General features: G+C 39.8%; 3 protein-coding genes across 3 annotated transcripts; all 3 read left to right on the forward strand.

Annotated features, from left to right (window-relative positions):
• The first annotated feature begins 1,034 nt into the window (after nt 1-1,034).
• Nucleotides 1,035-6,436, forward strand: LOC108808035 (ARF guanine-nucleotide exchange factor GNOM). The gene is made up of 3 exons (XM_056995856.1): nt 1,035-1,172; nt 1,601-2,387; nt 2,689-6,436. Exons 2-3 carry the CDS (start codon nt 1,647-1,649, stop codon nt 6,295-6,297), a joined length of 4,350 nt encoding a protein of 1,449 aa, XP_056851836.1. The 5' UTR covers nt 1,035-1,172; nt 1,601-1,646; the 3' UTR covers nt 6,298-6,436.
• A 149-nt stretch (nt 6,437-6,585) lies between these two features.
• On the forward strand, nt 6,586-8,243 carry LOC108841790 (uncharacterized). The gene is made up of 5 exons (XM_018614550.2): nt 6,586-7,090; nt 7,397-7,496; nt 7,592-7,709; nt 7,800-7,895; nt 7,995-8,243. The coding sequence occupies exons 1-5, from the start codon at nt 6,700-6,702 to the stop codon at nt 8,130-8,132; spliced, it is 843 nt and encodes a 280-aa protein (XP_018470052.2). The 5' UTR covers nt 6,586-6,699; the 3' UTR covers nt 8,133-8,243.
• Nucleotides 8,244-8,940: 697 nt separating this feature from the next.
• Nucleotides 8,941-11,548, forward strand: LOC108851823 (serine/threonine-protein kinase VIK). The gene is made up of 11 exons (XM_018625327.2): nt 8,941-9,404; nt 9,508-9,582; nt 9,725-9,841; nt 9,926-10,020; nt 10,116-10,236; nt 10,315-10,394; nt 10,473-10,532; nt 10,626-10,747; nt 10,836-10,921; nt 11,044-11,159; nt 11,256-11,548. Exons 1-11 carry the CDS (start codon nt 9,099-9,101, stop codon nt 11,380-11,382), a joined length of 1,305 nt encoding a protein of 434 aa, XP_018480829.2. The 5' UTR covers nt 8,941-9,098; the 3' UTR covers nt 11,383-11,548.
• Nucleotides 11,549-12,289: the final 741 nt, after the last annotated feature.

Genomic DNA, 12,289 nt, shown 5'->3' on the forward strand with positions numbered 1-12,289 from the left:
TACCAAATATATCCCCGAGTTAATATATGAAATTCAAGAAGCAGATATCTTCCAACCAAATACTTGAACGTGTGTAGACCTTAGCAAACATTGCCAACTGGAACGCCATAGTCTATAGTACTATTTAAATCTTAATATATCTATAAATCTAGGGGTGGATGTGCAATGAATATTTGTTTGGTATTCAATTTCATTTTCAGATACCAAATACCTGGATGTATATCAATTAAAAAAATAAAAACTCTCTTACATGATCACTAATCACACAGAAATACCTAACTGCCTTCGTCCACAACTTATGTATCTAGTAGCTATGTATTTAGATATTTATGTCACGAATATGATGAATCATCACCATCATTGGTAGCATAGCATACTATATTTTATTGAATGGTTGTTCAATCTTTTTTGAAACTGATTAAACATGAAAGAGACATGTCCTTCGGGTGCAAGAATACCTAATTAGACAAAGCAAGAAGTCACAATATCTTATGATTATAAATGTGGAGATATAAAAAAGTTCATTGTATACTATTTCCTTACATAGTTTATGTTGGACAACTTCATATATTAATTAAGATTTAATCATTTTTGGGTTATAAAATTCTGGAGAAAAGTATTGTCTCCCACTATCCGGAGGCGCAAAGGCAACCACCTCAACAACATCAAAGAAATAGAACCATTCAACTGTTCTGCGGCATATATATAAAACTATACTAGTGTTACAGTTGTCTGTAACACACACACTTTAATATTGATCTTTTTGAAAAGGACAAAAGTGGTTAGTACTAAAAACAAAGCAATTTATATAGCTCGGTCCAAAAAGGAGCCGTGCATTTAGGTTGAATAATCAAGACTCACATGAACAAAATCGGTTATACAACATTTAACTATGAGCCTGCTATAGGCCCACTTAAATAGTAGCCCATTTACGTTAGGGTCATGGGAACAGCTTCAGATATTTGAGGGTCTAAAGTATCAATAGTGAATTACAGACCCTTATACAGGGGTGTTTCCGTAAATTACATCTTTTACTTTACTTCTTTTTCTTCTCATTCCTCGGCCGCTGCTCCCCCCGAGAATTGTATTATTCCGATCGTGCTTTCCTCAATACCATTTCTGTTTCTCGGCGTCAGAGCCCGGCGATAGATCTCTCGATCGCTGCAGAAATAGTAAGTAAAACTCTACAGATCTCGCTTCTTCTTCGAATATTATTGATTGTATCGTTCCCTCGTCGTGCATTGATGTCCGTGTTGTTCACTAGAATCTAGAATTGAAGTCAGAAGTTACCACTCCTCTTTGTTTTGAACTGGATTTCGTCTAAGTATCGAGCGTGCTCTTCGTGTTTTCGATTAGCATTGATAGGGTTTCTTCTGCTTACACCCCCGAGATTTAGCGATGAGAGACTTGTTTTCAACTTCTCTGTAGTTGAATGAGATTTTGAGAACTAAAAAAAGTAGTTTCGAAAATATTGTTTGGATTCATGACACTGTCACTGGTCAGTTGAATTAATTTTAAAGTTATCTAAAAAGAATCTGTGATCTGTTTATATCAACACCTTTAGTATAATTCTTACTTTGTTTCTTTTTTTTTTTTGAAGCGTATTTGCCAGGAAGGAAGTGCCTTGGGCTCTGTCAGAAGATTAGATGGGTCGCCTTAAGTTGCATTCTGGAATCAATGCCATTGAGGAAGAGCCTGAGGAGGACTTCGAGAGTAGTGAGTCGAGCAATACAACCACTTTAGCATGCATGATCGATACTGAAATCGCTGCTGTTCTGGCGGTCATGAGAAGAAACGTAAGATGGGGAGGTCGATACATGTCTGGTGATGATCAACTAGAGCACTCGTTGATTCAGTCGCTTAAAGCTCTTAGGAAACAGCTCTTCTCATGGAACCAACCCTGGCATACGATAAGTCCCATGCTCTATCTTCAGCCCTTTCTAGATGTGATACGCTCGGATGAAACCGGAGCACCGATAACCAGCATTGCTTTGTCGTCGGTTTACAAGATCCTGAGTCTGAATGTGATTGATCAGAATACTACAAACATTGAAGACGCCATGCACTTGATAGTTGATTCTGTGACAAGCTGCCGTTTTGAGGTGACGGATCCTGCATCAGAGGAGGTTGTGCTGATGAAGATACTTCAGGTTCTTCTGGCATGTATGAAAAATAGGGCGTCGGTTATGCTAAGCAACCAGCATGTATGCACGGTCCTCAACACTTGTTTTCGTGTTGTCCACCAATCAGGAATGAAAGGTGAGTTATTGCAACGTGTAGCTCGCCACACGATGCATGAACTTGTGAGGTGCATCTTCTCCCATCTCCCTGATGTTGACAGGACGGAAACTACACTTGTCAACAGATCTGAAAACATCAACCAAGAGGTATGATATTGGTTTTTGTTATTTACTTTTTGGTTGATTTCAAGTCAATTTGGGATACACATTAACTCGCAGGATGCTAAAAAATTAAAGAGAATAATAGATTTTCTATTAAATCTACGTCTGCAACCTACTTTAGGACTCAAAACTGTTTAGACTCTTGTTTTCCGCCAAAACTATATTTTTCCTAGTGCGAGTCAAAAATCACTACTTGGAAAAGAAATTTTCCCAGTGGATGCTGAATTTTATGCCATTTTCTCTTGTTTCATATATACGTTAATGATGGTGTTTTGCATGGTTGCAGAAAGCTGGAGTAGACAATAATTATGCCATTGTGACTAAACCAGTGGAGGATGGAAATGCTAATTCCGAGTATGATACTGAAAATTCTGTGGCAACTTTTGCATCTGGTGCTCAAAGTTTGATGGATGATGGACCGGCTGGGCCTGGAAGCAGAAAGCCGGCTTCTCCATACGATTTGCATATAATGACAGAGCCATACGGAGTTCCTAGTATGGTGGAAATATTTCACTTTTTATGCTCTTTGTTAAATATGGTCGAACATGTTGGGATGGGCGCCCGAGCAAATACCATATCATTTGATGAAGATGTGCCTCTCTTTGCGTTGAACATGATCAACTCAGCCATTGAATTGGGTGGAGCGTCCATCCGCCATCACCCAAGATTGTTAAGTCTGATTCAAGATGAGTTATTTCGTAATCTGATGCAATTCGGCTTGTCGATGAGCCCCCTTATTCTTTCGATGGTTTGCAGCATTGTTCTCAATTTGTATCAACATCTACGTACTGAGCTCAAACTGCAGCTTGAAGCATTTTTTTCCTGTGTAATTCTGAGGCTTGCGCAAGGAAAATATGGGCCTTCGTATCAGCAGCAAGAGGTTGCTATGGAAGCTCTTGTGAACTTCTGTAGGCAGAAGAGTTTTATGGTGGAGATGTATGCCAATCTTGATTGTGATATAACTTGCAGCAACGTGTTTGAGGAGCTATCTAATCTAATATCCAAGAGCACATTTCCTGTGAACAGTCCTTTGTCCGCAATGCACATTCTTGCGCTGGATGGCTTAATTGCTGTTATTCAAGGAATGGCCGAGAGGATAAGTAATGGATTGACTGGTTTAGACTTAGGGCCTGTCCATCTTGATGAGTACACGCCTTTCTGGATGGTGAAGTGTGATGATTACAGTGATCCAAATCACTGGGTTTCATTTGTCCGCAGGAGAAAATATATCAAGAGAAGGTTAATGATTGGAGCAGATCATTTTAACAGGGATCCAAAGAAGGGGTTAGAGTTTCTCCAAGGGACACATCTTTTGCCTGACAAACTTGATCCCCAGAGCGTAGCTTGCTTTTTCAGATATACTGCTGGGCTTGATAAGAACCTTGTGGGGGATTTTCTTGGGAATCACGACGAATTTTGTGTTCAGGTTCTCAATGAGTTTGCTGGGACTTTCGATTTCCAGTACATGAATTTGGATACTGCACTCCGTCTCTTCTTGGAAACTTTCAGGTTGCCTGGAGAATCTCAGAAAATACAGAGGGTTCTTGAAGCGTTCTCTGAAAGATACTATATGCAGTCTCCTGAGATTCTTGCTAACAAGGACGCTGCTCTTGTGTTATCATACTCTATTATCATGCTCAACACTGATCAACACAACGTTCAAGTAAAGAAAAAGATGACAGAAGAGGATTTTATTCGCAACAATAGGCATATCAATGGAGGAAATGATCTTCCTCGAGAATTTTTGTCTGAACTTTATCACTCCATCTGCAACAATGAGATCCGGACTACTCCAGAACAAGGTTCAGGCTTTCCTGAAATGACCCCCAGCCGTTGGATTGATTTGATGCATAAATCCAAGAAAACTGCTCCGTATATTTTGGCTGATTCAAGGGCTTATCTTGACCACGATATGTTTGCTATCATGTCTGGTCCAACTATTGCTGCCATTTCAGTCGTTTTTGACCATGCAGAACATGAAGACGTTTACCAGACATGCATTGATGGATTCTTGGCTATTGCTAAAATTTCTGCTTGCCATCATTTGGAAGATGTGCTTGATGATCTGGTTGTGTCTCTCTGCAAATTCACAACACTGTTAAATCCATCATCTGCGGATGAACCGGTTCTAGCATTTGGTGATGACCCAAAAGCAAGGATGGCAACTATCACTATATTTACCATTGCAAACAAATATGGAGATTATATTCGTACGGGCTGGAGGAACATATTGGACTGCATCTTACGGCTGCATAAACTTGGACTTCTGCCAGCTCGTGTAGCCACTGATGCAGCTGATGAATCAGAACTTTCATCTGAGCAAGGACAAGGGAAGCCTCTTGCGAATTCCCTATCTTCAGCTCATCTACAAGCTATGGGAACTCCGAGGAGATCTTCCGGGCTGATGGGAAGGTTTAGTCAGCTTCTTTCACTTGATACGGAAGAGCCAAGATCACAGCCTACTGAGCAACAGCTTGCCGCTCATCAACGAACACTTCAAACAATTCAGAAATGTCACATTGACAGCATATTTACCGAAAGCAAGTTTCTACAAGCTGAATCTTTGCTGCAGCTTGCACGTGCTCTCATTTGGGCTGCAGGTAGGCCTCAAAAAGGAAACAATTCTCCAGAGGATGAGGATACTGCAGTTTTCTGCCTGGAATTGCTCATTGCAATCACTCTTAACAACAGAGACAGGATCGTTCTCCTATGGCAAGGCGTCTACGAACACATAGCTACCATTGCTCAGTCCACGGTGATGCCCTGTAACTTAGTGGACAAAGCTATATTTGGTCTACTTCGGATCTGCCAGAGACTACTTCCTTATAAAGAAAGCCTAGCTGATGAGCTTTTGAGATCTCTTCAGCTTGTGCTGAAACTGGATGCACGTGTTGCCGATGCCTATTGTGAGAAAATTGCTGATGAAGTCAGCCGCCTTGTGAAAGCCAATGCTAATCACATTAGGTCTCAGGCGGGATGGAGAACAATAACATCGCTACTCTCCATTACAGCGAGGCACCCTGAAGCTTCTGAAGCAGGATTTAATGCCGTATCATTTGTGATGTCGGAAGGAACTCACCTGTATCCAGCCAATTATGTTCTCTGTGTTGATGCTGCACGACAGTTTGCTGAATCCCGTGTGGGACAATCGGAACGGTCTATCCGCGCCCTCGATCTAATGGGAGATTCATTAGAGCAGTTGGCTAAATGGGCTCGTTCAGCCAAGGAGAACATGGGAGAAGAAGATTTTGCGAAGATGTCACAAGATTTCGGGGAAATGTGGCTAAGGCTTGTTCAAGGACTAAGAAAAGTGTGTTTAGACCAGAGAGAGGATGTCCGAAACCACGCCTTACAGTCATTACAAAAGTGTTTGGGCGGAGTAGACGGGATCAATCTAGCCCATAGCATGTGGTCTCAGTGCTTTGACAAAGTAATCTTCACCGTTTTAGACGACTTACTCGAGATCGCTTCAGGGTCACAGAAAGACTACCGGAACATGGAAGGCACGTTGCTTCTGGCAATAAAACTCCTCTCCAAAGTGTTTCTTCAGCTACTCCAAGAGCTATCTCAGTTATCAACCTTCTGCAAGCTATGGCTGGGCGTCCTGACCCGGATGGAGAAATACATGAAAGTGAAAGTAAGGGGCAAGAAAAGCGAGAAGCTACAAGAAACCGTGCCAGAGCTTCTCAAGAACATATTGCTTGTGATGAAGACGAAAGGAGTGCTTTTGCAGAGAAGTGCTCTTGGTGGAGATAGCTTATGGGAGTTAACATGGCTTCACGTTAACAACATCGCTCCATCTATGAGGCTGGAGCTATTCCCTGATCAAGAATCTGCAGAGCCTTGCGATGATGAGAGCAATGGCTTAGGTTCTGCTGAAGCTGGAGCGACATAACTGGTTAGTGTGACCTTCATAAATGACGATCATTAGGTGAAGTTGCTAAAGTCTTTGTTTGGAACAATTGTGAAAGTGAACTCTATTTTTTGTATAATGTCGCTTACGTTTTATTTTTGTAATATATACGTGTTTCTAATTCAGAGATTTGTATCCAGTTATCCATTAATCACCCATTATATTTTTGTTCCGTGTTAGTAAGAGACCCTCTGTTTCCAAAAGAGGGTTTGAAACATTTGTTGGACCCACCAACGGAAAAAAATATCAGCTGAAGCAGCAAAGTTGTTTTATTTTGCTTCCACGAATTTTATTTTTGCTTCGTCTCTTCACGTTGAGTCGTTTACGTCTCCTCCCACTGATTTTCCCGAGAAAATTGAAAGAAAGTTGATTCGATTCGATTCAATGGAGTCGCTAGCAGCTATTTCCACTTCCATAATACTACCTCCAACAACCACGACTACGATCTCCGTTTCAACCTCACGATCAGTATTGATTCCTCTTCCTTCTCACCGTTGTTGTTCCACCTTCTCCAGCGCAGGGAGACGGATCTCGATTCCGAGAAGAAGACACTTCTCGAGCTGTAAATCGGCTGCCAGCGGCGGCGGAGGAGGAGGAGGAGGATCAGATAAACAAGGTGGCGATGAAGAGGAAAGAAGCAAGGAAGTGGAGAAGGCGCTTAACTTGGACGGTACGATCCCTGGGACTTCCGATGAGTTTGTGAGGCAAGTCTCGTCACGTGCTTACGACATGCGTCGGAAACTAGAGCAGACGTTTGATTCCACCAGCTATGACGGTTAATTACTCTCTAATCGTTCTTTGAAAGTTTGTTTACTTGTTACTCTGTTTTAGTAGTTTGAATCCTTAGTGCCTTGTTTTCATTAAGAGGAACCAAATCGTTTTTAGTGAACATTCAATCTCTTATTGATAGAGGATGTAGTTAGAGATGAAGGCTTTTTCAGCTCAACTCTGATGAGCAAAAAATTGTTGCTTTTTCTACTTTCTCATCAATTATGAAATGAATCACCATCTCCAAGATTGCAAGCAATTCATTACTTGTTTTTCTAAACTTTCTAAAATTGATCTTGTTCCTCTCTCCCAGTGCTGGAGTCTAACCCTTGGAGAGGAGACTCAAAGCCGGTCTATGTACTAACACAGAGAGAAAACCAGATCTGCACCATGAAAACTAGAACAACCCACAGGTTCCAAAATTCATTCATTCCACTCAAGCTAATTAATATTAGAGTTTAGTGTTTCCTCTCGCTTGCATGACATTCACCAATTGATTTTATCACAGTGAAGTAGAGAAAGAGCTTGGACTGTTGTTCTCTAAAAGAATCAGCAACCAGAAAAAACAATCTAGACCCGAAACTAAATTCGATATGCTTGTTGAAGACATTCGAGATGGAGTACTGGTAACTATTCTCAACGAATCACTTCCAAGATCCTACGGAAAAACCGTGAAAGTTTGATTGTGTTTTGTTTTTTCTATCTCTTTACTAAAGGTTTTTGAAGATGTGAATGAGGCTGTTCGATACTGTGATCTACTACAAGGTGGAGGAAAAGGGTGTGAAGGCGTGGCTGAGATTGAAGCCTCATCTGTAAGATTAAGATATCAAAATATGATTCTAGACATTGTTTGTTGATTTAGATTTAAAAATTCATTTTAAAATGGTCTGCGTTTGTTTTTTTCTGAATAGGTTTTTGATCTTTGCCGGAAAACGAGGTCTCTGGCGGTTCTATTCCGCCGTGGAAGAACACCACCCACACCACAGGCGTTGGAGCGTAATTTGGGATCCCGTAAGCGTTCTCTTGAGGACTTGAGGGACAATAAATAACTTGTACATCATCTTAATAGTACTTACAATTATCTGGGAAAAAAACATGTATAAACAAGTGTAACTAATCGTGTATATATATAGATGTATGTTGCTTGTGGTGCTTTCTTATTATTCTCCTGAAGTTGCTCCAGTAAAGGCTTTTGAAGTTCATAGTAGCAATCCGGTTTACGACAGTTTGGTTTATGGGTTGATGGTTTTTGTACCGGTTTAAAAATATTATAGAGAGAGTTAAGACTGAAGAAAGAAGTGAAGAACAAGTCAAAAAACCTTATTTGGTTTGGCTATTTAACCAAATTGGGTAACTATTAAATGCGAAGATTTTTTCATGGCTAGTTGGCCAAACATGCAATGAATGAGTTTTCCACCATGTAAAGTAATGACCTTATTTGGTTACAAAAGTAGATGCTAAAGAAGGCATAATAAGCATGTGTATTTATAGCAGTCATGTGATGATGCCATGTGATTCGGATCGTTGACTTAGTAGCCTTTACACACACACACACAAGGACCATAACATCATAAGAATTCACATCAGATTTTATCTCTACTCAATTTACTAACTAAATTCATAAGGTAAACTAGTTTGTAGGAAAATATTAAAAAAAAAAAAAAAATCTAGATGCAAGTTATAATTAATAATTGTTCATAAAAATCTATTTTTTTTAAAAAAAATATTCACATAGTAATCCCTTGGAATGAGTGAGAGGGTAAAAAGTAAACTCAACTAAAAATAGACGGAGGAAAAAGTCACCAACTTGACGGCTAAGTTAACGGCAGGTGATCTACGTTCACACAAGAGAACAGAACCACAAGAGAAGCAAGCTTCATCATCATAATCATCATCTCCCTCTCCCTCATCTCTCCCTCTCCGTTCTCAAACTAAATAATCGATCACTCAACGAAGTCTCATCTTTCGACCGATCTAAATCGAAACCCTTTTTTTCTCAAAATAATCTCACCGAGATGAGCTCCGAAACGTCGGCGGCTGGAGACGGCGGCGAGACGAGCGCCGGTCCATCACCGGCTTACGACAAACAGAAGGAGAAGGCGCGCGTGAGCAGGACGTCTCTGATCCTGTGGCACGCGCACCAGAACGACGCGGCTGCGGTCCGGAAGCTCCTGGAGGAAGATCCGTCTCTGGTTCACGCCAGAGACTACGACAAGCGAACGCCTCTCCACGTGGCGTCTCTTCATGGGTGGATCGAAGTCGTCAAATGTCTGATCGAGTTTGGTGCTGATGTCAACGCTCAGGACAGGTGGAAGAACACGGTATTGCCTTTTATTTATTTATTTATTGTGTGTTCTTTTAATCGGAACTTAATCCTGGTTTGATCTGAAACTTTTGTTGTGTGTGTGTGTGTGTGTTTGAAAGCCTCTGGCTGATGCAGAAGGAGCTAGGAAGCAGAAAATGATCGAGCTACTCAAATCTCATGGCGGTTTGTCTTATGTGAGTTTTTTCTAATCTCTTCTCATCTCTTTATAGCTTCAAATTAGAAAACTTTCATTCTTATTACTGCAAATTTTAGGAGCTTTCATTTCTATGTGAAGCAGCTGCTTAATTCTTGTCTGATTGAATTGTCTTAACGCAGGGTCAAAACGGGAGTCACTTTGAACCAAAGCCTGTGCAACCACCAATTCCAAAGAAATGTGACTGGGAGATCGAACCTGCTGAGCTGGATTTCTCTAATGCAGCCATGATTGGAAAGGTTTCTGTTTAGTAATCCATAGTCTTTGAGTTTGTTTAGTTGCAATGCAATGGACCTAATTGGATGTTGGTCATATTCTGATAGGGTTCATTTGGTGAGATTGTGAAAGCCTATTGGAGAGGAACACCAGTTGCTGTCAAACGTATTCTTCCCTCTCTCTCAGATGATAGACTGGTTATGTAAGTTCTTATCTCTCTTTCTCCTGATTATCTTGGTGGTAGCAGTCAGTCTCTCGTTTAGATTCTTGTGTGTTCATACTTTGATGGTGATGCAGTCAGGACTTCAGGCATGAGGTTGATTTGCTAGTTAAGCTTCGCCATCCCAATATAGTCCAATTCTTAGGAGCCGTTACCGAGAGAAAGCCCCTTATGTTAATCACTGAATACTTACGCGGGGTAACTTTTTTTTTTTTTCACTATCTGCTTTCATCTCTGCATTGTTTAACTAAAATGATTCATATACTTCTTTCACAGGGAGATCTTCACCAATACCTCAAGGAAAAGGGTGGTCTTACTCCAGCAACTGCTGTTAACTTTGCCTTGGACATCGCTAGGTACTTTGAATCTTTAACATTTGTGAAAACTTATACATAGCCTGAGTTAATATTTTTCAAAAAAATTGTTGCTAACAGAGGAATGACATATCTTCACAATGAACCTAATGTTATCATTCACCGAGATCTTAAACCGAGGTAACTGAGCTTGCTTTATATATTATATAGCTCATCGGTTTTACTCTAAATTTGCTATTTGTGAGAACTGGTTGTTATGTGTGTGTGTGTCAGGAACGTTCTTCTGGTTAATTCGAGTGCAGACCACTTGAAAGTTGGAGACTTTGGGCTTAGTAAGCTCATAAAGGTTCAAAACTCTCATGATGTCTACAAAATGACTGGAGAAACCGGAAGCTGTAAGTTTCTTGTTCTATAGTCTCAAAACCTTGTGTGTCTCTTTTTTCTTTCTAACTTCTCCTCCTTTGTGCAAAAAAAAAAAAAAAGACCGGTATATGGCTCCTGAAGTATTCAAGCATAGAAAATACGACAAGAAAGTGGACGTCTTCTCCTTTGCAATGATACTTTACGAGGTACACTAACAATCTTTTAACTAAAAGAAAAATCTCTGTGTCTCTCTCTCTCTACAATAAAAACAGAACCAAGAGTTAAGAAAATCTTAAACCTTAATTTCATTTTACAACATTGTGTCCAGATGCTAGAAGGAGAGCCACCATTTGCGAACTACGAGCCGTATGAAGCGGCCAAACATGTATCAGATGGACACAGACCTACTTTCCGTTCCAAAGGATGCACACCTGATTTAAGAGAGTAAGCAAAAAAAAATTCAAGTGTCCTCCCCCTATGCACTGGTTTTTAGTCTACTACCGATAACCACCTATAACCATGTTTCATTGTTTTACTCAGGTTAATAGTGAAATGCTGGGACGCAGACATGAACCAGAGACCATCGTTTCTGGAGATTCTCAAGAGACTTGACAAGATCAAGGAAACTCTGCCATCAGATCATCATTGGGGCTTATTCACTTCATAATACCCAAAAAAATCCTTCTCCTGAAAACAAGAAAGTGACATTCTGTTTGCTTATTATTATTATTATTCTATGTTAAAACATTGTTTATTCTCATTTGTTTCACAGTAAACGACTAAAAAAAAGGTTGCGACATAAAAAAGAAAGAAAAAAGAGACTTTTGTTGTTCCATGGATTGGATTGAGCATGCAAGTCAAATGAGATGTTAAAGATCATATCAGAACGGATACATGTCTCGTCCTCTAAAAATGTTTTTTTTTTTTGTAAAGAAGAAAAGAGAGTAATAACTTTCATTTAATTGACTTTAATATATAGGAGGATGTTATTAAAAGGGAACAAAATTAAAGAGTAAGTCACGCATGCAAGTCGAGGTTATCTATAAGAGAAAAGAAGATCAAATTCGACATTCTGACCTTGATATTAAAAAAAAAACATGTCACATGTACTATATCACATTTATACTTTCAATCTGGCGGCATGTATTTTCAGAACTCATCTTCTTTTCGGCTTTTCCATTATTTGGATATTCAGTTATGGCGATCAATTAAAATGTTGCTTCTAAAGTTCACTAGTAAAATATAATTTAATTTCACATATGATAGGTGAAGACTTATCAATGAAACATGGTGAAAGAAAAAGTAAAGGAAGTTTCTGCCAAAGTTTCCAGCGTCAAACTAGTTGCCAATATGGACCTACAGGCTACAGCAGAGCACAATGATGAACTTGTAGGGTGATTGACACACCAAGCTAAAATATAATGGTGAAAAAACACTCGAATGTTTTATCCCATGTGATACGTACCCAACATGGATAACACCTTAATGACTCAACATCCAACCCATAGAGAAGTATAAACTACAAATAAGACATTTTTATTTTACTTTAGTGTTAGCCGTAAAATATTTTGTTT

Source organism: Raphanus sativus, unplaced genomic scaffold (genome assembly GCF_000801105.2).
Source record: "Raphanus sativus cultivar WK10039 unplaced genomic scaffold, ASM80110v3 Scaffold0063, whole genome shotgun sequence".
In the NCBI taxonomy this organism is placed as follows: Eukaryota; Viridiplantae; Streptophyta; class Magnoliopsida; order Brassicales; family Brassicaceae; genus Raphanus; species Raphanus sativus.